The sequence below is a fragment of the Danio rerio genome, chromosome 9 (assembly GCF_049306965.1).
Source record: "Danio rerio strain Tuebingen ecotype United States chromosome 9, GRCz12tu, whole genome shotgun sequence".
NCBI classification, from domain to species: domain Eukaryota; kingdom Metazoa; phylum Chordata; class Actinopteri; order Cypriniformes; family Danionidae; genus Danio; species Danio rerio.
Genome location: NC_133184.1, coordinates 31,383,733 through 31,409,975, shown reverse-complemented (window position 1 = coordinate 31,409,975; position 26,243 = coordinate 31,383,733). Strand labels below are relative to the sequence as shown.

Below are 26,243 nucleotides of genomic sequence, written 5' to 3'. Positions count from 1 at the left end.
AGATAGAGAAATAAACTGTTACCTACTGTATTTAACTGAGTGTAGTGTTTAAACTGGCTTAAAATAATATAAAACTATTCATTAATATAATATTAATACTATTTGTTAATAATTAATTATTAATAATTTCTATTAATGCTTTAAAGAGCTCTTATGCATTATAAAAGGTCATATTTTGGTTTTGGGGGTCTCCAACAACAGGCTGATATGCACACAAGGTCAAAAAACACGTTCATTGTCTTATAATATGCCTTTATTTTTGCCTAATTATCCCAACAACTCTCATATGATTTGTTCATTGATTCATTTGTTCCCAAACCCCTCCTTAGCACGATGCTAGTCTGCGCTAATTGGTTCGATGACCCAGTCTGTTGTGATTGGTCGACAGCGTTCAGCGCAAGACAAAGAGAAACACCCAAGAAGTAGTCGTAGCACGGAGTATATGTGTGAGCCTAATGCAGGAATTCATTGAAGCAATGCAGTAAAACACCAGCATATTCCTTTATTCTTAACCACAACCCCAAGTAATAACAAGGACACATATTCAGTAATAATCTACACAGTGGCAAAAGTTGAACTATTTAGAAAATTAACCACGCTGCGCATGTGTAGGAGCAGCTGATGGTGGCCATAGCAAAGACAAATGGCAGAGGATTGCGAGTTCAGAAATGCATTTAAATCGCTAAAGGAACAAGCATGTGTTGCGTTTTTAACGTGATTTTTGGACCTGATATGTGAAATAGCCCACACATTTCACCTGAGAGATACATTACAAGCAGTGATCTACAACAGATCTGTGATTACATGCTGCACGGAGCGATTACAAGTTACAACACACAATTAAATACATGTTTTGCAAACTACAGAAAAAGAGGCAACCATTTTAATCACACTTCACATTGTGGAGGAAGAACAAACTGGTCCATACAAACTGTAACAAATGCTGACGAAGTCCCATACGTAATAGTCCCTAATGATCCTTCCTTTAATAATAAATAATAAATAGCCGGCAAATCCCGCGCTGCAGGGTAGGTTATTGTATCAATCATCAGAAAAATGACAGGAACAAACAGCACACGGTTGGCTATCCTGTGGTGTTGTTGTGAAAATTAACTTAAACCCTTTATTCCCTGCATGCAGGGTATCTGCAGGGTCTTAAAAAGTCTTAAAATATCTTACACTTCCAAAACCAAATTTTACGCCTTAAAAAATTTTAAATCCTCTGAAATGTTGTGTTGTAGGTCTTAAATAATTTTAAATGGGTCTTAATTTCCCTATGTCTATGTAAAGCTATACCCAAGTGGGCTAACACCCATCCAATCACTAACAAAATATTTCAATAAAAATTAAGAATTTTTTTTTTATTAATTTTGTTTACTTAATAATATGGTTTAATTATCTTCCTTACAATAACATTTGTTTTTCATCTTTTTTAAGTTTTAAATTGGCCAATAAAAAACATCTTTAGGATTTAGGTGTAAGTCTGAAATTTCATTCATTATGGTCTTAAAATGGTCTTAAAAAGGTTTTTAAAGGTCTTAAAAAGTCTTACATTTTATGGAACCTGTAGAAACCCTGTGCATGTCTGGCCATTTCTCAGTGACGGTAATCTTTGTGTGATGGTCAATCTCATGATCCCTCGCACCTCGCTAAAGGGAAAGGCACGTTCACGTTTTACTGAATCCAGTAGTTCAAAGTTGGTATTGTTTCATGTCCACGTTGATATGAACAGGCAAAAGATCTGGCCAAATAATGAATCATTCACAACTATTTCGTAAAATAATTAATAGTTTTAAACATGGTGCATTTTGAGATTTAACCCATCCAGATTTAAGCTGCATGTTTTCATTCACTTAGTGCTGTGTCATTTTCAAAAGCACATAATAGGGGCTCTTTAAAGGGATATTTCACCCAAGATGTTTAACTTTTACACCAAGTATAATACCTATAAAGATGACTATATTAGCATCCTCACACAGTATAATTCTGGTTATTTAAGCACTCACTTCTGTTTTGCTGCCTTTTTAAATTATAATATTTATATAATTTAATAATATATTACAATTCAGTGTTATGCATTAATTAACTAACTAAATGTGGTATTTGCTAATGTGCTACTTTTTTAATCTGGGCTCAAAAATGGGGACTAAAAATGTTTGATTGCAACAGTCTTAATTTAATGCTTCTTTTGTGTTCCTTAGAAGAAAAAATGCGCACAGGGCTGTAAAACTGAATTTTCATTATGCCTTTAAGTGCATTACAGAGAAATAATACATAAATTCAATTCTAAGAACTGAGAATAAAGTGTGTTTTATTTGTTCTCTGGAGGAAATAGCATGCTACTGTATTGTATTGTCAAGAAAAACCTCCATGATTATGATTCCTCTTTTCAAGCTCACTGGTGAGTCTCATTAACCTACAATACACCATTGTGAGCTTGTCAGCTGCCATTGATTACATGGAGACCCCCTAGTGGCCAGTGCATAGCAATTGTCTCTGGTTTCACAATCACAGTACATGCCCACTGCTTTCTTACAGAGAGAAACAAGCCCTGGGCAGGGAAAACTACAGGAGCCAAACAGAAGAAAGTATCAATGTGTAATCACAAACCTCCCTTCCCTCTACAGGAAGCATGCTGAATCTGACGTGCAGAGCCTTCTTCGGGTACAGTGGGGACATCAGTCCACTTGTTTACTGGATGAAAGGAGAGAAGTTCATTGAGGATATGGACCAGAGCCGCATTCGAGAGAGTGAAATCAAGTAAGACAGAACACAATGGAGGCAAAACAAAAGTTGCTACAGAAAGAAAATAGCTGATGTGTTGTTATAAAACTGTCTTTCTGCTTTTCTGAAACTATGTTATATTATTTTATCTGTTACAAAAAGTCAAATTCTCTCAGAAGTATTGGGATAAAATGTTTTATTTTTTACATTTTGAAAATAACTTGCTTTAAGTGAAGATCATATCATTCATTCATTTCATCCAATTTCCTTTGGCTTAGTCCCTGATTTATCGCCACAGCGGAATGAACCACCAACTATTCCAGCATGTTTTACACAGCGGATGCCCAACCAGCTGCAACCCAGTACTGGGAAACACCCATACTCACTCATTCGTGCAGATAACCCACAGGAACACAGGGAGAACATGCAAACTCCACACAGAAATACCAACTGGCCCAGCCGGAACTCGAACCAGTGACCTTTCTTGTTGTGAGGCAACAGTGCTAACCACTAAGCCACCATGCCGCTCAAAGCTCATATCAAAGCTTCAAAATATCATAACTTTAAATGAAGATTATATAAATTATGTGTACACCAGTTTAAAAAGCAATTGGTAAAGAGATTTGTTCACTAATGCTGATTTTTTAAAATATTTGCAATTAATACAAAATAATTATATATATTAGTGCATATGCAACAATCTAAAAATGAAACCTTTGAAAACGGTTCTAATAATGCATATTTTTATCTGTAAGCATATGCAGGACAAAACAACAATTGCAGTCTTATGGCAGGTACTTAAGGCTGATTTATACTTCTGCGCACGTGTGGTCTGGCACAGCCTTCACATGGCTGCATAGCCCACACTGTGGCTTAAGACGACACCTACACCTCTCAAATAATATAACCACACGTCGCAACAATGTGTTGCGCAAGCTCTGTGATTGGTCAGCTTGGTACAGGTGATTAGCGTGAGCTGTGAGCCGCAAGCCAGATGGAGCGATTGCTTACAAGTGTCGAGTCCCGTGAAGGAGCTCCAGATGAAAACTGTTGTTTTGTGTTTATCTTTATGATTAAAGTTGTTGCACATCCGCCGGTTCCTGCCTCTGAACGAGCGAGTTTTAACTACTTGTATCGTTCAGAAAAAAAACAAAATACCTGTGAAGAAACTTGACACAGAGGAACATAAAACCTACTGCTAGCTAGCATTTTGGAAGTGTTATTGCAGAGCAACACAAACAGTATGCAGAAGTACAAATGCACGGCTACGCGAAGCGCAGGCGCCGTGGGTCACGGCGATCACTCAACGCAGAAGTATAAATCAGCCTTTACTGTACCTGGGAGGCATTAAAAATTAAATATAAAATGGTTTTAACATTTTTTTATAAGATTATATAAACTACATGGTTACACCAGTAGGTGGCAACAGGTTAAAAATTAGGTTGAATGATTTAATCAAGACATTCATTCAAAAATGGTGAGTCATTCAGTTATAAAACAAGTTTATAATCACTGAATCGTAACTTCAAAGCTATTTTTTAATCAGTTAAATCAATTAAATATTAAACAGACTGCAGCAATAACTCACTCACTACCTTTTCTTTGGCTTAGTGCCTGATTTATCAGGGGAGACCACAGTGGAATGAACCACCAGTTCTGCAGCAATTAACATTTTTATATTACATAGGACAATTGCATAACAATTACATAAAATATATATTAATAATAGGGCGGCACGGTGGCACAATGGTTAGCACTGTCACCTCACAGCAAGAAGGATGTTGGTTAAAGTTGCAGCTGGTTCAGTTGGCATTTCTGAGTTGAGTTTGCATGTTCTCCCGAGTTTCCTCCAGGTGCTCCGGTTTCTCCCACAGTCCAAAGATATGCACTGTAGGTGAACTGGAGAAACTAAATTGACCGTAGTGTATGTGTGTGAATGTGAGTGTATGGGTGTTTTCCCAGCACTGGGTTGCAGCTGAAAGGGTATTCGCTGTGTAAAGCATATGCTGGATAAGTTGACGGTTCATTCCGCTGTGGCAACCCCTGATAAATAAAGGGACTAAGCTGAAAGAAAACTGCATTTTAGCCATGCTCTGGGATTTCTTGTAAATAAATACTTTATTAAAATAGTTTATCATTCCGCATTATGGCATACATCAGAGTTCAAAGGTATTACTGTTTCTATACCATGGCAGTGTTTTTTAATGGAAACAGAAGAAACAGTTGCTTTTAAAAGTAGCTGCTCCTGTGAAATCCCTCATTCAATACGATAGATAGTGCACCGCAAAGCGCACTTTAAGTGTTCACCGAGATGTCGACAGTACATTTTCAATTACTGATATCACAGGCTTGTATATGAGCCTATTTATATCTAGCAGGGGTGGTCGCTGTGATGACACACTATTATTAATTCCCCTGTCTGAAAGAGAGCTGGATCAGAGCAGTGCTGAATACATCCTAATAACACAGCCAAATGTATCGCACACCATGCGCAGAATGCATTTGCATTTACATGCAGTTAAGGAGCAGCGATGTCAGCATCTTTTAAATGAAATTTCAGTTTCAAATGATTCAGCCAGGACAAACAAGTGAGCCAATGTTTTGTTATAATTAAATGAGATCCTCGTTTGTTGAGCGCCAACCCTTCCTCCCAAAAACTGTAATCTCCACAAGCTGCTCAGTCTAAAATTCATCCCCAAAATCCTCTGTCAGAAGGGGCTAATTAAAAAACTTTTATTCCACAGCCGTCGCTGAACAATGGCTCATTGTTTTTGCTCTCTCCACCAGGACCGTCAGAGAACACCTGGGTGAGCAGGAAGTGTCCATTACTCTGACCATAGATTCACTGGAGGAGGTCGATCTGGGTAATTATTCCTGCTATGCGGAAAACGGCAATGGGAGACGACAAGCCAACGTGCAGATTGGGAAACGAGGTACACATTCAACCATAACACACATGAACTCAACCGACTGAGTCACACCAGCTGCTTCTCATTTAAAGGAACGCTACACTCGTAATGAAGCTTTGTCATTCCCTCGCTCTTGCGACGCTTCTTTGACTTTCTCTCTTTCATAAAGCACAAGATGTTTTGAAGAATGTTAAGGCTGCTCTATTTCAGGCAAATATCCCATATTTTATAACTAAATATATTTAGACCCCCCTAACACAAAAAAGTCATGCGTTCCTTATTATTATGTCAATTAAATTAGGTTTTATATCTGGTCAAAGTGGTCACAAATAGCACAGATGAAGCGATTGCATTAATATATGAGATTGCTCTTATTTTTTCGTTTGTTCGTTCGTTCATTTATTTATTTTCCTCTGACTTAGTCCCTTATTCATCAGGGGTCACCACAGCATAATGAACCGCCAACTATTCCAGAATAATGAATTCACCTATACCACATGTCTTTGAACTGTGGTGGAAACTGGAGCACCCAGAGGAAATCCAAATTACACGGGGAGATTATTATTATTTTTATTATTATTATTATTATTATTATTATTATTATTATTGGTAAAATAATCTTTTAATATGTAATCTAGTCTTGTGATGGCAAAGCTGAATTTTCACAACATCAGTTTTCATAACACCATACTGCTTGATGATTAGGGATGTCCCGATCAGGTTTTTTGCCCCTGAGTCTGAGTCATTTGATGTTGAGTGTCTACCGATACCAAAACCTGATTCGATACTTCTATAAAAAAAAAAAACTAAGAAACAGACCCAGGATCTTCCTTGTTTTTTATTTAATTTACCTTATTTTAACATTCAACAACTCTGTTAACAAACAGAGCACATCTGTGAGGTAGCTTAAACAATCAAAAATTAAATAACATCAATTCTTTACCTCTTGCAATACCTAGTTTACTTATCAAACAGTTTGCTATTGCAATGTAGTCGTCATCAACTTTTTTATACCTCCAGACCGCAGACATACTCAGGTTGTTGCTAGATCATGACATGAAAAAAACGAGAATTATTTTTATTATTCATAAAATTTCCTATTAATTATATATCAACCCTAAACCCAATCTTCACAGCAATATATAAACAGTACACTGTAAAACCCAAAAAGTTAAGGTAACTCAAACCTTTTGAGGAAACTGATTGCAACAAGCAATTTAAGTTAAAAAATGAATCCTAATGAGTACTGGGAACTTACTTCATTTAAGTAAATGAAGCAATTTGAGCACGATAAATCCCAATAAATGAAGAGAACGCAAACCAGCTAAGTACTGTAAAACTCAATAAGTTAAGGTAACTCAACCAGTTTGATGAAACCAATTGCTACAAACCACTTAAGTAAAAAAAAACTAATCTATATGAGTGTTGTGAACTTACTCCATTTTAGTTGAAGTAATGAGGGATTTAACTAACTCATTACCTTCAACACTGATTTTAAAACTCTTTACAAATGAGTAGAATTAACTTTCAGTCGATTTTTTAGTTAACTACATTCATTTCATTTGATAAAGTTAACTAATGGGTTTTACAGTGTAGTTTTACCTGTATTTATTAAATTACCCAATATTTTTTTTTTATGTTTACCCGTACCCCAACCCTAAACCCAACCATCACAGTCAGACAAATAAGGTGGTGCTGCTAAAGGTCCCCCTGTAAAATATAAATTATTGTTATACAGTGTCACAAAAACGATGCTATATTGACCCGCTTCTGTGTTCTACTTTGCCGGCATATACAAATACATTCAAGCCCTGATCGGGAGATAACCTCTGATTCCGACTGAGTCTAAAACCTGAATCTAAAAATCGGGGCCGATTTCCGGACATTCCTTATGACTATCTAAAGTAGCATACTATATATAATATTAGTATTATCTTATCAATATAAATAACAGCAGCTTAATTGTTTGATGGGAATTAAAATACATTGTTTTTCAGGAATCTTCTTTGAAACTGATTTTTTTTAATAAACAATAATATTTTTATCAATATAGAGTTTAAACTTTTTAAAAAGAGCATTAAATGTATGATATGGAGTAAGCAAACCTAGACTGTGTTTTTCAGTGATAAATGTAAATGTTTTATTCATTAAAGTGTGAAGTAAACATGTGTAATCAATGTGAACATAGTCATATTAGTCGTCATTAGTCATAATATAGTCATTCATGTGTGTATCTTCTATTAGATTGAATGTTTCTTGTATGTGAGACGAGCCTGCAGAGGAATTTGTAAGATGTAAGCCCCATGAGGAGCCTGCTGGAGAACGACCATATATGTAAATACACCTATGAGGAGAAGCTGTATGTATGAGAGGCCTATAGGAGAATGGGTAATATGTAATCAAGTTGATGTAACATCATGACTATGTATGTAAACACTGCAAGAATGAGCTCTATAGAGAGACAAGTGCATGTAAACTCACTAAACAAACGACAAGTCTGAAACACTGTATAAAGAGTGTGCAGATCTCAGACATATCAGATTCTCTCGGGGGCCTCTCTGGAGTGTCTCTGACACTGAAGTCTATCTTCTGGCATCAAAACCTCCAGACTTGATCGTGGTTATTTACAGATGCGGCCGATGCCACGGCATAAACAGGAAGTGATTTAGAAGCAGGCGTTCGTCTTTAGTTTAGCCGCACTATTACATAATAAAATTTCTCATTCCACAACCTGTCATTTTGACAAACTGGCTTCAATATAAGCTGTTTTTAGACTAAAAACAAAGTATTAAGCTATGAAAACTTGCTGAATGTTTTAGAGTTAGTACAGTATGTCAAAAGATCAAGATCATTTTAAGAGTGTTAATAATAATAATAATATTAATGATAATAATAATAATACATTATAGGGCGTCACAGTGGGACTCACAGCGCGAAGGTCGCTGGTTCGTGCCTCGGCTGGGTCATTTCTGTGTGGTGTTTGCATGTTCTCCTTGTGTTCACGTGGGTTTCCTCCAGGTGCTCCGGTCTCCCCCACAAGCCCAAAGACATGCGCTATAGGTGAATTGGGTAAGCTAAATTGGCCGTAGTGTATGTGTGTGAATGAGAGGGTATGGATGTTTCCCAGTGATGGGTTGCAGCTGGAAGGGCATCTGCTGCGTAAAACATATGCTGGATAAGTTGGCGGTTCATTCCGCTGTGGTGACCCCTAATTAATTAAAGGACTAAGCCGAAAAGAAAATAAATGAATGAATGAACATCCTGTATACACAACTAAATAATTAAAAAATAAATTGACAGTATAAAAATAGAGCAGATGATAAAATACAAACACATAATATAGAGTGTAGTATGCAGTTAAAGAGTAAGTTATTTGGAACGATCAGTTTTAAGTCTGGATTTGAACAGAGGGAGAGTCGATGTTGCGGATTTCAGGAGGAAGAGAATTCCATTGTACTGAGACAGGCAGAGGGAAACAGAAAGGTGGGTCTAGGGAGCGGGAATGAGTGGTGACATGGAGGAGATCAAACAAATAAGGTGGTGCTGCTAAAGGTCCCATAAAATAAAAAATAAAGTTTTCTAGATGTTAGTCTTAATATTAATAGTGTTTGAGATATCTATAAGCTAGTCTGCTCTAAAACCATGACAAAATTCACGTTTAGATGATATAAAACTGACATAAACACATAAAGCTTGTAGTTTGTCATTTCATGAATCAATGGTTTTATATCACCTCATACTTCAGTTTCTCATCAAATCATGACCAATCAAATGCTCTCTAGTATCTGACATGCTCAGCCCCCTTCGAGATGCTTTTTATTTGCTTTTCAGTTGATGCACTTGAGCCAAAGAGCATAAAATCACCAAGAGGCGACACTCTAGTGCAATTTGGGAAACGGCCACTAGATGGCGCAGCGGCCATTTTGGAATGAAAAGTCCAGTAGAACAACAGCACATTATAAGTCTGTAAAATAAACTATTAAAAGTGATTGTCATAGTAAGTGTTGTATCGTCGTCTTTCAGGTTGTATCTCAGCTTTAATGCACTTTTTAAATAAATAAATAAAAAATAAAGCAGCTGCTTGCCATCGCATCAGCAATAAGATTCAAGAGGCAGCCGATCGCATCACTCCAAAATGGCGGAATCCGGGGCTGTTGCTGGGCGCTGCTGTTGAAATGGAACGTTCTATTGAGTGTCGCCTCTTGGTCATTCTAAGCTCTTTGCTTGAGCTCAACCTCTCACTGGCAGAGCTGTGAATAAAAACAAAACACTATTGGTTGTTGTTTTTTAAAAAGAGGGAGGAGCTACACTATGTCCCACCTCCTCTTCATGTTTTGGTTAAGATTACTTCAAACATTGAATAAAATGCACATTTCAAAGCACTTCACGTTTAAAATGTAAACAAATGTATAAATTTAACACAAATATTGCTAAATAAAAACTACTAAGGAATTTATCTGTTGTGTTGCATTATACAAGCTTTTGTTATTGTTATCAATTTAATGTTTTAATTGAATAAAAGTTTATTTAATTTCTTTAAAGAAATATCAAGTAAAACAAAATTAATAGTAAACTTGCATATAATATATTCATATTTTAGCCACTTATCACTTACTGTAGCTATTTTGGATCAACGGCAAAGAGCAGCTTTGAAATTCTCCAGGATTGCACCTTTTAGTTTGTCCCATACAGTGACAGATTTATCCATGGGCAATGTATCCACAGCATCCTGCTGGGGATGGTATGGGGGTGGCTATTAGAGTGGCAGTTCAGCTTGCTCCAGTACTGATCCCATGAACCTACGGACGTCCTACAGGTTGAGCAAATGATGACAGGACTTTCATTTTTGGGTAAACCATCCCTTTAATGTGCTGTGGGGTTTCTTTACATAAACAGCACAGCATGTTCCTGTGTCTCCCTCCTCTCCTCTGTCTCTTACTTTCTTTCTCTCCTTCAGGGAAATGCATCAGCATCTAACATTCACTCTCTTTTCGAGAGAGGCGCTTTGAAGGCATCCTATCTTCTCTTTAATGGCAGTTCAGAGGAGGAGACGGCTTCAGCAGTTCAGACACATTCTCTCCCTCTCAGCCCAACTCCAAACTCATTCAACTGTTCTCACACACACACACACACACACACAAATGAATAAACACACACGCACATCCGCTCTCTCTCTCTTTCAACTCGTCTTAGCCGTACACACACATATTTCTGCAGATAATCTCAAAGCCACACACAAACCAAATCTCTCAAATGCAGCTCTCTCTCCTCCAGCTCACTGCTGAGCACACAAACACACAGGCTTTCGCAATCCTTCAGCTTCAGCTCAAGCATCTGAGTGGATCTTGCATGTTTTCCTCCATTAGCTGTAGCGCTGAGGAGCTTTGAACAATATGAACATCATTAGCACTTAATCATTCTGAAGTCATTTTGCATTTCTCACTCCTCGTGTGTGTCCTTAGCGCAGCATGAATTTCCACGCTGGTCCAGGCTGGTTTGGTGCTGATCTGGCTGGTAGATTTAATGATGAAGCTACAGTAACTGACAAACAAAGTGTTGTTGGTTGTGTTACAGAAAAAGCCTAAAGCTAACGCAGCTAGCATTCTATGCTGAGGCCCATGGATCATAGTATTATTACAGTTTCTGAAAAACTTCAATAACTGATACTGGCATGGTTATGAAACAAAAAAAGTATTCTAGTCTTAAAAGTATTCTAGTCTAAAGATGTTTTGTAATGTAGTGCAACATTCAGATTCCAGAGGTAAAAACTCTCAAGGAGGAGTTGATTCCTCAATAGGGGAATTGATTTTGAACAACAAAGTCTAAACCTTAAAAGACAGAGCTCCTGTGAACTTCAAGGTTGTTGAATGAAATGCTTTTGTTGAACTCTGCTGTATTCAACTTTTTTTACAACCGTGGCTGATTTTTAAAAAACTGCGTTACCCATGATTCTGCAGAGAATCTGCACCAATTACAGAATTTAAAGAGGAGTTAACTGCCTTACACGGTTTTGTTTATTGTGTAATGTTCTCTGTGATCCACCAATAATCAGTGATGGGGAAAGTTACTTTAGCAAGTAATGCATTACAATATTGAGTTACTGCCCAAAAAAGTAACTAGTTGCATTACTTTTTATAGTAACTAATGCGTTATGCTACTGTTGAATTTCTTTTGCGTTAAATTTTATTACCTGGCGGAGGCTTGATCTCTTTCAGAATTCAGGACGTTTTCTTTTTTTTAATAGAGGAGTTTTGCAGTTAACAACACACTGTATATCCTACACATACATTACAATCATTTACCTTTAAAAAATGTACACAAAAAAATATTAAAATTTGGATAATATTATGTGAGAACTTCCTGACCCCAGAGCTATGCCGTATATACAGATTATTGAAAATGTAAATTTAAAGCAATGTGTTTGGTACTTTTGTACTATTTGTCTTAAGTAAAATCACTGCGCATTGAGACAATCCCCATTTCCTTTCTTAGTTACATTTAAAATAATAAACACATTCTTTTGTTGACTGTGTTGGGAAAAAGGAATTACAAAGGAATTTTTTTTTACATATTTTTGTCTCTTTTTCTTTTCATTAAACAATTTTATTTGTATTGCTTAGAGGTGAAATATTAACTGAGCTTATGTTGAGTGTGATATGATTTGCATACTAATGAAGCAATTTTGCAGAAGTTGATAGAAATGCAGCTAAACTTCCTGTCAGCAGAAAGGTGTTAAAACTGAACACAGAATATGTGCAGTTGAGAAAGTCTTAGGCTTTTAATGTTGTGCAGAGAATTCATAGAAAAGAGGATGTATGTATGGGTGCGGCCAGTGGAGGACTGGAGAATAATTAACAAGTGACAAATTTCACTAAACTCCACCTGTTAATATTAGCTGCCTATATAAGTTGAAGTCAGAATTTTGCATTGCATTGGGGATACCAGAATTATGTAAACCGAATTCTTAATTTTTATCCAATAAATTACTAATATGTTTGACATTGAAGAAAAACCTCTCCTGACCTTTTTTATTGAACACGCATAGAATTAATATTCCAATAACTGCAATTAATAATCGCAACTAATTTAATTTTAATCCAGCAGTTTATTTTTTAAAAGCTAATAGTTTGATTTTAAAAAAAGTACCTCGCGTTATATTTTCAAAAAAAGTAACTTAAATGTTTTTACCTGTTTTTTTAATTTAATGAGGTATTTTACTCGTTACTTAAGAAATACCATTATGACGTAACTCGCATTATTTGTAATTCGTTACCTCCAACACTGCTTATAATGTTATCAAGATTTTTACAGTTGAAGTCAGAATTAATAAACTCCCTGAATTATTAGCCCCTGTTTATTTTTCTAAATTTCTGTTTAATGGAGAGAAGATTTTTTCATTAAATTTCTAAACATAATAGTTTTAGTCACTCATTTCTAATAACTGATTTATTTTATCTTTCCTATGATGACAGTAAATAATATTTGACTAGATATTTTTCAAGACACTTCTATACAGCCAAAATGCTTAACTAGGTTAATCAGGTTAACTAGATAGGTTAGGGTAATTAAGCAAGTTATTGTATAACGATGGTTTGTTCTGTAGACTATCGAAAAACTGTAGCTTAGATGGGCTAATAATATTGACCTTCAAATAGTGTTTTAAAAATTAAAAACTGCTTTTATTCTAGCTGAAATAAAACAAATAAGACTTTCTCCAGAGGAAACAATATTATCAGACATACTGTGAAAATTTCCTTGCTTTGTTAAACATCATTTGGGAAATATTAAAAAAGAAAAAACTACTTACATCAACTGTACATCAAAAAGCATCATTTAGAATAGGCTGCTTAGACTGTGTTTTTCTAGTAATAAACAGGAAGGGATGTCAAAGCAGGCATTGTTCTTTTTTAGTTTAACCACATTATTACATGACAAAATTTCTCATTTCACAACCTGTCGTTTTGACAGGTTTCAGTATGACTACAGAGAAGGTGTTACTGAATGATTTTATAGTACAATGACCTCTTATATGTCATAAGATGATCAAGCTAATTTAAATCTTTTTCAATTCACAACCCTTTTAACAAGCAAATTGAAGCAAATTGAGGCAAAATTAAATAATTCTCTCTAAATTCGATGACTCAAATAGTTGTATCAGGGCTGTCAGCATTAACATGTAAATACATTTGAATAATTTAACACAATGCAAGATAAACCGAAGCATGTGATAATGTGTCAAAAACTATTTACATGAATTTACATCACACAGCTATACATTTGACTTTATTCGTGGCTGAAATTTCATCATTTCAGAAAAATACTTTGCATTCTGTACAGCTCCCGCTTTCAAAATTCCTTCCTTGTGTGTTTTCCAGCAGTAAAGTGCATTACATTAGATGTCTGTATTAAAATGTATTGTCAATAACATTGTAATCTTTACTTTACTTTACTTTACTTATCTATCTATCTATCTATCTATCTATCTATCTATCTATCTATCTATCTATCTATCTATCTATCTATCTATCTATCTATCTATCTATCTATCTATCTATCTATCTATCTATCTATCTATCTATCTATCTATCTATCTATCTATCTATCCCAGCATTATTGCCTTAACCACACCATTTTTCACACACTAAAGAGATGCTAAGCTAATGTTAATCAAATTCAGACAAGTCTCTCTGTGTCCATTTTGTCTCTCAGTGGAGCTGATGTACACTGTGGAGCTGGCCGGCGGGCTGGGTGCGATTCTCCTGCTGTTGGCGTTGTTATTGTCTGTGTATAAATGCTACAGGATTGAGCTGCTGCTGTGCTACAGGCATCACTTCGGAGGAGAGGATACAGACGGAGGTAAACGCTGCACACAGGACTTGCTGAGCATAACGCTGCAAGAATTACATGTTCGTCTCTGAACATCGTTACAAGTTAGATATGTATATAACCAAAGCCTAATGCGAACATTAATTCTAAGTACAATTTGGTTATAAAATAGTGACTGTATAAATAATAGTTACATTGTAACAAGAAAAAAAGTGTAAATAATGTGTAACCCTCTTCTTCATCAGAAGCATGTAAATATACTTTAAATACACTATTAACCTGTGTCATTTCTTTCTGTCTGTCTTGTTTGTATCTTTTTTTTTCAAATTCTTGTTTTTTTATTTAGTCAATTCACGTAATCTTTCTTTTAATTAATTCTTATATGTTAATTAATTTGTTAATGCTTTAATTTGTTATTTGGTCTGCCATTTGCCATTGTTTGTTGTTGACTCTTTTAAAAAAATTCTTTGTTATATGTATTGTGTATTGTCTTGTTTGGTGTCTTTTGTCTTGTTTGTTGTCATTTTTTGTTTTGTTTGTTTGTTTTTCTTTTGGTCTTTATTTGTTAATTTGGCCTGTTCTCTCTTTGTAATTCCTTAATTTGTTAAATTGATCATTTGTTTATTCTTTTACTGTTGTTGATTCCTTTATTTGTTTATTTTTCTTCATTATTTAATTATGTTTGTTTCTTTTATTTATATATTCTTGTTTTTTATTTATTATTCAATTCACTTATTCTGTCTTTTTCATCCTTTGTTGTTGTGTTTTGTTTTGTTTTTTTTGTTCTTTAATGTTTATTCAATTGTAAATGTTTTAATTAGTTTTTATTTGGTCTTAATTTGTTCACTTGGCCTGTACTTCATTAATTTCTTCTTTCTCTTTCTTTCATTCTTTCTTTCTTTCTTTCTCTCTTTCTTTCTTTCTTTCTTTCTTTCTTTCCTCAGATAATAAAGAGTATGACGCGTACCTGTCCTACAGTAAAGTGGAGCTGGATCAGTGGGGTCAAGAGTTACAGGAGGAGGAGCGATTTGCTCTGGAGATCCTGCCGGATGTCCTGGAAAAACATTACGGATACAAACTCTTCATTCCTGACCGAGATCTAATTCCTACAAGCAGTACGTGCAGAATGTTTTACGTGAATGCATGTATGTCTCTGTTAGTGTGTTTGTAAGTGTTGTCTTAAATGTATAAAACATTTTCACAAGCCAGATATTCACAGAAGTTTCAGAAATAATCAGAGAAATTAAGTTTTAGCAGCAGAAACCTACACCGATCACAAAGGAAAGTTGTGTAGATGCAGAATTGACAACCAACACCAACTGTACTGAACTAATGAAAACTTCTAGATCGTTCATAATAAAGTGTGACATTTTCAGCTCATAAACACGATAGCAGCGCTGGATTTACTGTGCTTGCTAATTCTGTCAACTAATTTAATCATTTGTAATTACGTCTAATTAAAGTCTCTTATCAGAATTAATATGAACAGAATGCCGTATGTTGACTAGAAATCAGCTTGGTTAAAAAAACAAATAGCTTTAGTTGTTTTTGAAACTTTTGATAAAGTCTAAAACTTTGTGTAAAACAATACATAAAAGATCACTGAGGTTAGTTCACCCCAAAATGAAAATAATGCTATTGTTTATCCTGATTGCATTTCAAACCCATAAGAAATTAATTCATCCAAAACTTGCTACAAAACATTCATGAAGAGATTGAAAAATATGAATCCATATGAATTCTTCAAATTGATCTAAAGACCAGGTAAGTTTTTTGAAGAGACACAATCACTTTACATCATGAACAGATTTAATTTAAGCTTTTATTCACTTAATAAACATTAATCAGTGAACAATGTTTAATGCATCCATATATGGGCACAGGAGCCTAAACATGCTTGCTTGATGCTTGAGAACCAATGAGGGGGCGTTGGATGGCAGAGGGGTGTATATATGAATGGAAGCCCAAATTATATTTGTTCATCCTGTGAAACAACCCTTCAGAAGAAACAGCAAAAATCAGTACAAGGCAATATTTTAAAAGGCTTTTAAAATAAAGTGCCTTGGACTGATTTTTGCTGTTTATTCTGATAAATCCCTTACCCCAAAAAGCACCAACACATTATTTAAGCTACCCCTGAGCATTTTTTGTTTGATTTTAGACCCTTCAGAAGTAATACACTTGATTCATATGGATTTGGTTTTTCTTCTCGTTTTGTGTCAATAGACTTTAAATGGAGGTAAAGACATTTCTCAGATTTGTTTAAAAACATTTTATTTGTGTTTCAAAAATAAATCTCTAATTTGTTTGGAGAAAATGAACAAATTTCTTATGGCTAGAGATCCAACTATTGTCATTTTCTTGGCAATTCCAATGTGGAATATACTGGTGTGACTAGCCGATACTGATTTTTGCAAATTCCATTTTCTCTGTATTATAATTGACAGCATATGCCAACAAAAGTATGCTTTTATTGATGTTTTCATAATAAAAAGTTATTCATTACAGAATTATTTTGTAATTAATTTCTAATTTATTTTTAAATCATTTAAAATGTTTAAAACAAAAAACAAAACAACTCATGAATGAAACAAACATTACAGTTCCCCCCAAATGACAACAATAATAACAAAATGTCTAATTTGCCACTGTTTATATTTTATATAAGTCCAAAGACTATAAGCATATAATGTTTTGATTAATATTTGTATGTATAGTTTTGTAGTATTTTATAGATGCTTATTTTCTGATATTTTACTGTGGTAAAGCACTTAAACGTGAATGTAAACATAAAAACATAGCATAAAATATGTCTCTCTAAGAGCAATTTTGCCTCGAGGCGAGTTTTTTTCCACTGTTTAAAATGTTGCTTGAACAAAAACTATGTGAGTGCAGTTAAATGACGATTTTCACTCTTGGGTGAACTAAGCGTTTTAATATTTCTAAATGTTGGCTTCAGTAATGCGATAAAATATCTTTCCATAATGACCAGTTTATGTGACACTGTATGTTTGTTTGCGTCATATGCCAGGTGTTTTTGCCCTGTACGTATGCTGTGTCTGAAAGCTGAATGTTTATGTCCAGGTATGAGCAGTCAACATTACCAGGATGACACACATCTTCTTAGAGGTACAGCTTTGATTGACTGCAAAAACACGCGTGCACACATGTGCGGTGCACACAACACGCATACATTGTGCATGCAGATTGTTGTTCATGAATGACTGTGGTTGTTGTGTCTTCAGTGTGCGTTCGTCTTTAACCCTGCATCACTTTTTTCAGTTGTGAGCCCATCTGTTATTTGGTTATTCCACTTTCATTCCTTCTGCCTTTCTTTCTTTGTCTGTCGCGCAGCTTACATAGAGGACGTGTCCCGCTGCGTAGACATGAGTAAACGGCTGATCATCGTTCTGACCCCGAGCTACGTGCTGCGTCGCGGATGGAGTATATTTGAGCTGGAGTCCCGTCTGCGCAACTCTCTGGTTTCAGGGGACATTAAAGTGATCTTAATTGAGTGTGCCGATCTGCGAGGAGTCATTAACTACCAGGAGGTGGAAGAGTTAAAACAATCCATTAAATGCTTGAGTGTGGTGCACTGGAACGGCCCGCAGAGCAACAAGCCCGGCTCTCGCTTCTGGAAGCAGCTCCGCTACACCATGCCCTACCGCCGTCCACAGCAAACCATCACCAACCATGCGCTGGACACCAGTGAACCCGGCCCCTTTGCTGACCTGCAGACCGTCTCCGCTATCTCAATGGCCACGGCTACATCCGCCGCCTTGGCACCGGCTCACCCGGAGCTGCGCCCATCCCTGCGGAGCTCATACCGCTCGCATTCGCTGGCCAGGCAGAAACACTCGCACTACCGCAGCTACGACTACGAGCTGCCCTTCACGGCCGGAGGCACACTGCCACCCCAGCACACCTACTGCAACCTGCCCCTCACTCTCCTGAACGGCCAGCGGCCCGTCAACAACAAGACCCTGCGCCAGCACAGCCTGGACGAGCACCACGGCAACAACGCCATGCTCCCGCTGCTGCCCCGAGAGACCAGCATCTCCAGCGTCATCTGGTAGAGATCCAAACCAGTTTGAGACACACAGGAGACTGAATAAGCTGGCAAACAGCACAGGACACAATGAGGTTAGTGGGTTCCTGTCAGCAGAATGATCGTTCTGTCCACACTAAGTGGGTCTTGAAGGTGCGAGTCTACTTTTGGGGCGGCGTGGGACGACGTGGTGCCGAATCTGTGGGTGTGAACTGAGCATATGAAGCCACACCACATGGAGGTATACAGGGTCTCGTGTAGATGTTAGCGTTATATTTGTAGCACCGCTGTCTTCCTGTCTCCATGTTGGGTTTGATCACGCCATCTATTTTTACTCGTTAAACGCTTGACGCTTTGGTTTTTGTCCCTTTTTCCTCTTTTATTTTTTCGTTGGGTTTGACATGGACATTCGATTGAGATTTTTGTTTCCTACCTTCTTTGGAAATGGACTGAAATATTCCTCGTTTGATTTTAGCTACTGTCGTTTTTGCTCGGAAGCTACTGCGTTTTGTTCTGTCCCTCTTTCCGTTGTCCGATGTAAGGTATGTATTTATGGTTTCAAATCGCGAAAAATTTTCAAGAAGGAAATATATATTACAAATTATGCAAAATATACGAAAGCCTAAAGGGGTCGACCGAGATGATCAGAGAACGGTGCTGTCTTCTTTCACAAGAGGAGCAGCACCCTTTCTCGAATATTAAGGGGATTTTAAATGACGAGAAATCTATTTTTATATCAGAAGAGTGCTGTTTCTCTCTAATACCACAGGGTCATTGGGACAATGGGACTGAAGACTCTCTTATTTGTGAATTTGGGTATTTTATACAGTTTGCTACATTGTTCTCATCTATGGAGAAAAGGAGGCATTTTATGTTCACTTCTGAAACAATAATCAACTGCATTTTTGGTTTTGTATCTTTCTTTTTTTATTTATGTTTGTAGTCTAGGACTTTTGATCCGCAGACAGACCTTTTCACCTTCTTTCACGTTTCTAATCTGTTAGCTCTCAGTGTGACATCTGAACTCACTGGTTACATGCTTGTCTTTTTCTCCTCTAGCTGCTGTGTAACTCAGATACATGCTGGCATGTTTCACAGAGGAACACGGGCCTGTATACTCGCATCCTAGTATAGAGTCTCAAATAACTCCGCTTGAATACATACCATATGATTTAATAAATGCCCAAAGTCAACATATATTTGTTGTTATCTTGTCTAGAGGTTTCCTGATGTAGGGGTTTTCGCTTATGGCAGCATGTACTGACTCTAAGGGGGAAAAACACAAAGCTAGAATCAGAAATCAAGAGGTTTGACAGTAAAAAAGAAAAGAAGAAAAAAAAGAGGTCTAACTGTAAAAAAAAAAAATCTGAAACTATTCCTGTAATTTCTTTTCTCCTATTTTCTTTCTCTCTTTTTTTTTTCGAAATTCAGTTGCAAAAAAAAGTTGTTTATAAAATAATTAGAATTATGTATGAATGTTTACCTCTTGAGTATGCATAGAGACTAGTTGTGTATCCTGATTTGAATATTTACTGTATTATGAACAACAGCTATCACAGAGAGATGTGTGATCTCTCTAGAGGCACAATCATTTTTCTTTTTATATTGTTTCTCACTGTGTACAGTAAAGTCACAAACCACTATAAGCTGGTCGGTGAACTTTTGTGTGTGCGTGCGTGTGTGTGTGCATCATTGAAAAAGTGTTATATTTGAGAACTGAACACAAGGTTTTAGATTAGTTAAAAATGATTATCCCCATTATGCATATCAAAAATGCTATCATTTAATAATTTTAATGCTAATGCTATCATTTAAATATAAGTTATCATTTTTAAATAAAAGACAGTGAGAGATCTAATATATGCACTTATTTCTATATTTCTAAACAGACTATATGACTTCTTGATGTATAAAAATGATTATTTTAAACTTTCCAGTTGTTATAAAATGAAAAATTGTCTTTAAAAGTGACCTGAAGCATGTATAAGCATCATTAAATAATATTTAACATGAATCATACACATTCATAATCACTGATCATAAGGAAAACAATGCTTAAAGGAAAATCCATGTTCTCACCCTAGTGTGGTTCTAATGCTGTTTATGTTGGCTGTAAACCAACATCAAGCTTTAACAAAAAGATACTCGCATATTACAAATGTTCTGATGGTCTGCAATAGTGTTTTATTAAAAACAAAGAAAAATTATCTTATAATTCTAACCAAAATCCTGACCTTGACCGTTTGTCTTCATGCATGACTGTGAGTTAATGAGTCTTCATTAGCATTGCAGTTCACTCTATAAAAAACAGACGAGTATTGAGAAATCAAGATTTTTAGAAGAAATCTGGACTTAGATTGTAGTTTGTCACATTTTTATCCAACCTGATCATGATTTAAAAGGAGCAGTGGTCAATATTTTTAATTAATTCATTACATTTGGGTTTGCTTCTTTGGTATTTTAGGAAAGATTAATGCTGTATGGCAACATACAGTGCTCAGCATAATTGAGTACTCCCCATTTTGAAAAGGAATATTTTGATCCATTTCTCAGTGATTATAGGCAATGTATTTTGGTGCATTTGAGCAAAACAGATTTATTAAATTGATATATTTATTAAAATAATATTTTAGTCACCTAACAGATTTAAAAATAGAAATATAATACTATTAAATTCAAGCAAAATATAGCAAAAAACAAAATACAACCTACAAAATTTCAACTAAATTTTTTCAATTTTATTGTTCGCTTAATTTTCCATCTTTTTTCAAATTTGTATTTAATATTTTTCTATAACATATAAATTTGGGTGTACTAGTTTTTGGACCATTGTCGTAAGTTATTTTGTTAGATAAGCTCCAGATTTGGCTTCAGTACTGACTAATGCACAAATATAATATAATAATATAATATTGTATAGCTTCCTATTAAAAATATGAATTTAAAAGATAGATTTGTGAGGGGTGTACTTATATATTCTGAACACTGTAGTAATATGACAAAACTCTTATATGATTATATAAGATAATATAAGGTCTTCTCATATCTTGATAAGTGCATACATTGTGATATTGTACATTCTCTATAAATTCAGACCATCAAGAGTTATGAATATGACAAATTTATTTGCGAAAATGGATTCCTCCATTTTTTGTTATTGTCATATATCATTTATTTATGTTGTGCATTAAAGAGTACAGTTAAAAAAAAAATGATTTATGTAAGTTTCCAAAAAACTGAGCTTTTTAGTTTCAGAAATCAGAAATCTTTACATTGAGTATTGAAGAGAGAAAAAACTTAGTTATCTGTTTTTGCAAATTAACTTTTCATATTGACCACATGGAAATTTCTTTTCGAGAGGATCCTGCGCTTATGATTGACACGGCTGGTCCCGCATTAGCTAACGTGTGATTCTCAAATAAAATAGACGATTCCAAACTTATTATAAATAACCAAAGTGTCTTACTTTAGTCATCTTCATCTTGAAGAATCCTCCCTTCTTCTCCCCCTTTTTCCTCTATAGGTGGGCAGTGGGCACGGCACCCCAGTGGTTAGCACTGTTGCCTCACAGCAAGAATGCCCCTGGTTTGGGTCTTTACCCGGCCAGTTGGCATTTCTGTGTGGAGTCCAAGTTCTCCCGGTGCTCGCGTGGGTTTCCCGCAGGCTCTCCAGTTTCCTTCTACAATAAAAAAAACACATGCGACAAGTAAATTTACTAAACCAAATCGGCACTATAGACGAGCTTTAATCAGCTGCACATCCTCATAGCATTCTTTAATTTTCTTTTTTTGTCTTAGCAGCAGGGGGGGGGGATTAAAACATATGTCATGCTTGGCGATTGCTGGTTCGAGCCTCAGCTGGGTCAGTTGGCATTTCTTTGTGGAGTTTGCATGTTCTTCCTGTGTTCCTCCGGGTGCTCCGGTTTCCCCTACAGTCCAAAGACATGCGGTACAGGTGAATTAAGTAGGTTAAATTGTCCAAATTGTATGAGTGTGAATGTGTGTGTATAGATGTTCCCCAGAAATGGGTTGCAGCTGGAAGGGTGTCCGCTGCGTAAAACATGTGCTGGATAAGTTGGCGGTTTATTCCGCTTGTAGCGACCCTGGATTAATAAAAAGGGACTAACCCAAAATAGAAAATGAGTGAATGAATGAACTTTCAAGCTTGCAACTTTCTCACCATGCTGTTATTCACATTTCTGCCTGCATCCCCATGGTGGTGTGTAAGATTTTGATACCGTAAAAATATTTATGACGCCACAAAAGTAGAAATAGAGAATTAAATGAAACAATCTACCTTTTATTTCATCCATACGATATACAGTTGAAGTCAGAAATATTAGCCCCCCTGAATTATTAGCCCCCCTGTCTATTTTTTCCCCAATTTCTGTTTAACAGAGAGCAGAGGCCAATTTCTAAACATAATAGTTTCAATAACTCATTTCTAATAACTGACTTATTTTATCTTTGTCATGATGACAGTAAATAATATTTTACTAGACATTTTTCAAGACACTTCTATGCAGCTTAAAGTCACATTTAAAGGCTTAACTAGGTTAATTAGGTTAACTAGGCAGGTTAGGGTAATAAGGCAAGTTATTGGGGGTTCAATAATTGTGATTTCAACTGTATATCTCATTGTATTGCCCATTCCTGCTTTTCAGTGTGCAGGATTTTTTTAAATGTGGTCTGAAAAAGAAAGAAGTGCACACAGCATTAGAACAACACCAGGGTTATTAAATGAAGAGTTTAGATGCAAAAACCTCTAAATGCGGTCTATGTTCTGTAATATCACTTTTATGGCAGAGAATAAGTCATTTTACTGGGCTTTAAAGTGAAAAATCTCAACATAAACAAGAAATACTGAGAAAAATTTTCAATGAAAATTTCAGAAGACACTTAGAGGTTTTTGCATCTGAACTCTTCAAATGCTAAATGATAAGTAATACAATAAACTAACAATGAACAATACTTTTACAGCATTAACTATTGTTTAAAGTTCATTTATAGGCATACCATTGTTTAAATAAAATACATTTTAGTCCATGATATATCAAATTATGTTAATTTAAGTAACTTAAATAATTCAAGTTTATTAGAAATTCATCTTAAACACTTATTTTCCTGATGTTAATAAATTGATCCTCATTGCAAAGTTTGACCAGGATTTAGATGTCAATCTCTAGAGATTTTCCAACATGTTCATCTTCCGCTGGTTTCTTGTGGATGTTCTCAGTGTTGCTCTGAAAGTTACAGGTTCTGTCTATTATAGTACACAGATATTTCAAGCCGGTGACCTGCTTCACATCCTGTTCTGCCAGTTGGAGCATAACTTTCTAATCATGGCTCCTTCATCTTGGTGATATTAACGTGTAGGGAGCTGTTATCAAACCGAGAGACACGGCTGTCAACATGCTGGAAATAGACTATTTACATCATCTTGGCAAGGAACCAAAGCTGTATCATCAGCATACTTGAAAGGAGCAGGTCGCTGTTGTTACACTGCTACATATTAACATGATATAACAGGGGAGCTACAGTAGCACACATCCTGAGGAACGCCAGTCGGATGAGGTGCTCTTCATACCAACTTGCTGAAGCAGCGCTTTGATGCAAAGGACCAACCTGCTGTTGACATTTACATCACGCAGTAGGTACTTTAATGTCGGACTGTATTAAAGCCAGGCGAGTGGACTTTATCCAGCGTAGGGCTGCTCGATAAGCAAAATGCATGGTGTCCATTAATTCACCTTTTTCAGATAAAAAGTTATTTACATGTACTGTAGATGGCCAGTGCATTTGAGGACTGCTGATATCAAATCAATGGGTAGCACTGCTTTAAAGGATTTTGCACATGCGTGGAAGGATATAAGCGATGTCCTTCCAATCCAGGGTTTTAACCTTTTAAAACATTTGAGTAAATGCAGATGTGCAGCACACACTCCTTTAAAACCTTCAGTCCGTCTTGATCCTGTGACCTTCAAATGAGCTTTTTTAAAGGTCTATCAAACAAGTTGATTTTTTAGTTTAATAAATTGAACATATTGAAATGCCAGTGAAGAGGGAACATGAATGTTTCCTTATTTTAAGTTTTAGTATTTTCTATTTAGTGCCACAAGGACAAGAGGTTTATGTATAATTCAATGTCACTTAATGTAAGACATGTCATAAAATGTAAGACATTTGTTTTGTAAAGAGCCCACATGTTCGTATGCATATGGTATTTTTGTAATAAAACAAATAACTTCTCGTGTTGTTCTTTAAACTTTGTTTAAATGTCAATTAAAGATAAAAATACACCTATTTTTACTATATACCCAGGGGTGGATTTAACAAATATGCATGGTAAACAACCGCTTAGAATCTGGGGTCCCTCAATAAATACCTATAAGTTTCTATAAATTGTATTGTCTATTATGTAATTCTAATTATGTTTTTTAACTAATTCATTTTCATATGTTGCCTCTTTTTAAAGTTGTCCTTGTTTTTAACCTCCCGAAATGTTGTTTTCTCAAATTATATGACCCTTGTCTTTCTTCAAAAAGTTTGAATGCATTTCGGAGGTAATTTATTTCTAGCTTTAAACATAAATTGTGCTGTTTTAACTTTCACCAAATCCTTGAACTTTTGTAGCTTCAATTTAAAAGTTAAAGCATTTGTATACTCCAAATACCCCACATTTTCTATGTCTAATTACTTTTTTTGCATTGTACAAAATGATTGTAAATTAGATTTATATGTATTCCCCCAAATTTCAACACAATAACTCATATACGGCAACATAAGCGTGTCATATAGTGTATATATATTTTTTTTTATTGTCCAGGGTGACTCTTGCCTTATACACTATTGCTACAGTTTTTCCTAATTTTGATATCACATTATTTATTTGCAATTTCCAACTAATCGTATGATCAAATACACCACAAAGAAACTTAATTGCATATACTCTTTCTATAACTTCATTATCCATTTGTAAATCTATATTATGACAACTTTTTAATTTTCCAAAAAAAATAACCTTTGTTTTACTTGTTGTTTACGTCAAACCACAATTTCAATTTATTAATTTCTGTTTTTATCAACTAAATACGTTTTGGTAAATTATTCCCAGAACATAAAATACTTGAATTATCTGCAAACAAAATAAACTTAAACAAGTCTGATATCTTACGCATATCATTAATGTAAACTATAAAAATATTGGACGTAAAACTGATCCTTGTGGTATGCCACAATTTACATTTAGGTATGAAAATTTATAGTTGCCAATTTCTACAAACTGTTGCCTGTTTTTTTAAATAACTGCTAATCTAATCCAAGGCTAAAACCATACCTTTCCAGTTTATTTACCAAAATATAATGATTTATTGTATCAAATGCCTTCTTCAAATCTATAAAAAAAAATCCTTCTCCATCGTATTAATCTTATTAGTAATCCTCAATAATTTCTGTTCATGCCAGAGGTGTTGATCTATTTTTCCTGAACACATATTGCTCGTCAGCTGAAAGGTTATGCATTTCTATGAAATTATTAAGCCTTTCAACAAAAGTTTTTCTAATATGTTTGAAAACTGAGATAGTATAGAAACTGGCCTATAATTTGTATTGTTTATCTACAGATTTATAAAGTGGAATTATCTTTGCAGTTTTCGTTTTATTTGGAAAATTACCAGATTGAAAAGAACTGTTACAAATAGGTTAATGGTTCTACAATGTCTTTAATCACTTTCTTAA

General features: G+C 35.4%; 1 protein-coding gene and 1 long non-coding RNA gene across 16 annotated transcripts in view; one reads left to right on the top strand and one right to left on the bottom strand.

Moving 5' to 3' along the window:
• The window catches only part of il1rapl1a (interleukin 1 receptor accessory protein-like 1a), a 269,927-nt gene extending 249,749 nt beyond the window's left edge, over positions 1-20,178 (top strand). For 7 of the 15 annotated variants that reach the window (XM_073912163.1, XM_005174698.6, XM_073912164.1 and 4 more), the window contains 6 exons: positions 2,628-2,760; positions 5,512-5,657; positions 14,343-14,489; positions 15,404-15,574; positions 17,544-17,588; positions 17,814-20,150. In XM_073912163.1, the coding sequence (XP_073768264.1) occupies positions 2,628-2,760; positions 5,512-5,657; positions 14,343-14,489; positions 15,404-15,574; positions 17,544-17,588; positions 17,814-18,535 (1,364 nt within the window). In that variant the 3' untranslated portion in view covers positions 18,536-20,150. Of the gene's footprint in view, positions 1-2,627; positions 2,761-5,511; positions 5,658-14,342; positions 14,490-15,403; positions 15,575-17,543; positions 17,589-17,813 lie in introns of all 15 variants that reach the window. The other 8 variants (XM_073912166.1, XM_068223462.2, XM_073912167.1 and 5 more) reach the window with 2 other exon arrangements.
• Positions 19,915-25,087, bottom strand: LOC141376152 (uncharacterized). The gene is made up of 2 exons (XR_012385496.1): positions 21,974-25,087; positions 19,915-20,805 (listed from the first exon to the last, which is right to left on the bottom strand). It is a non-coding gene; the product is annotated as an uncharacterized lncRNA (long non-coding RNA).
• Positions 25,088-26,243: the final 1,156 nt, after the last annotated feature.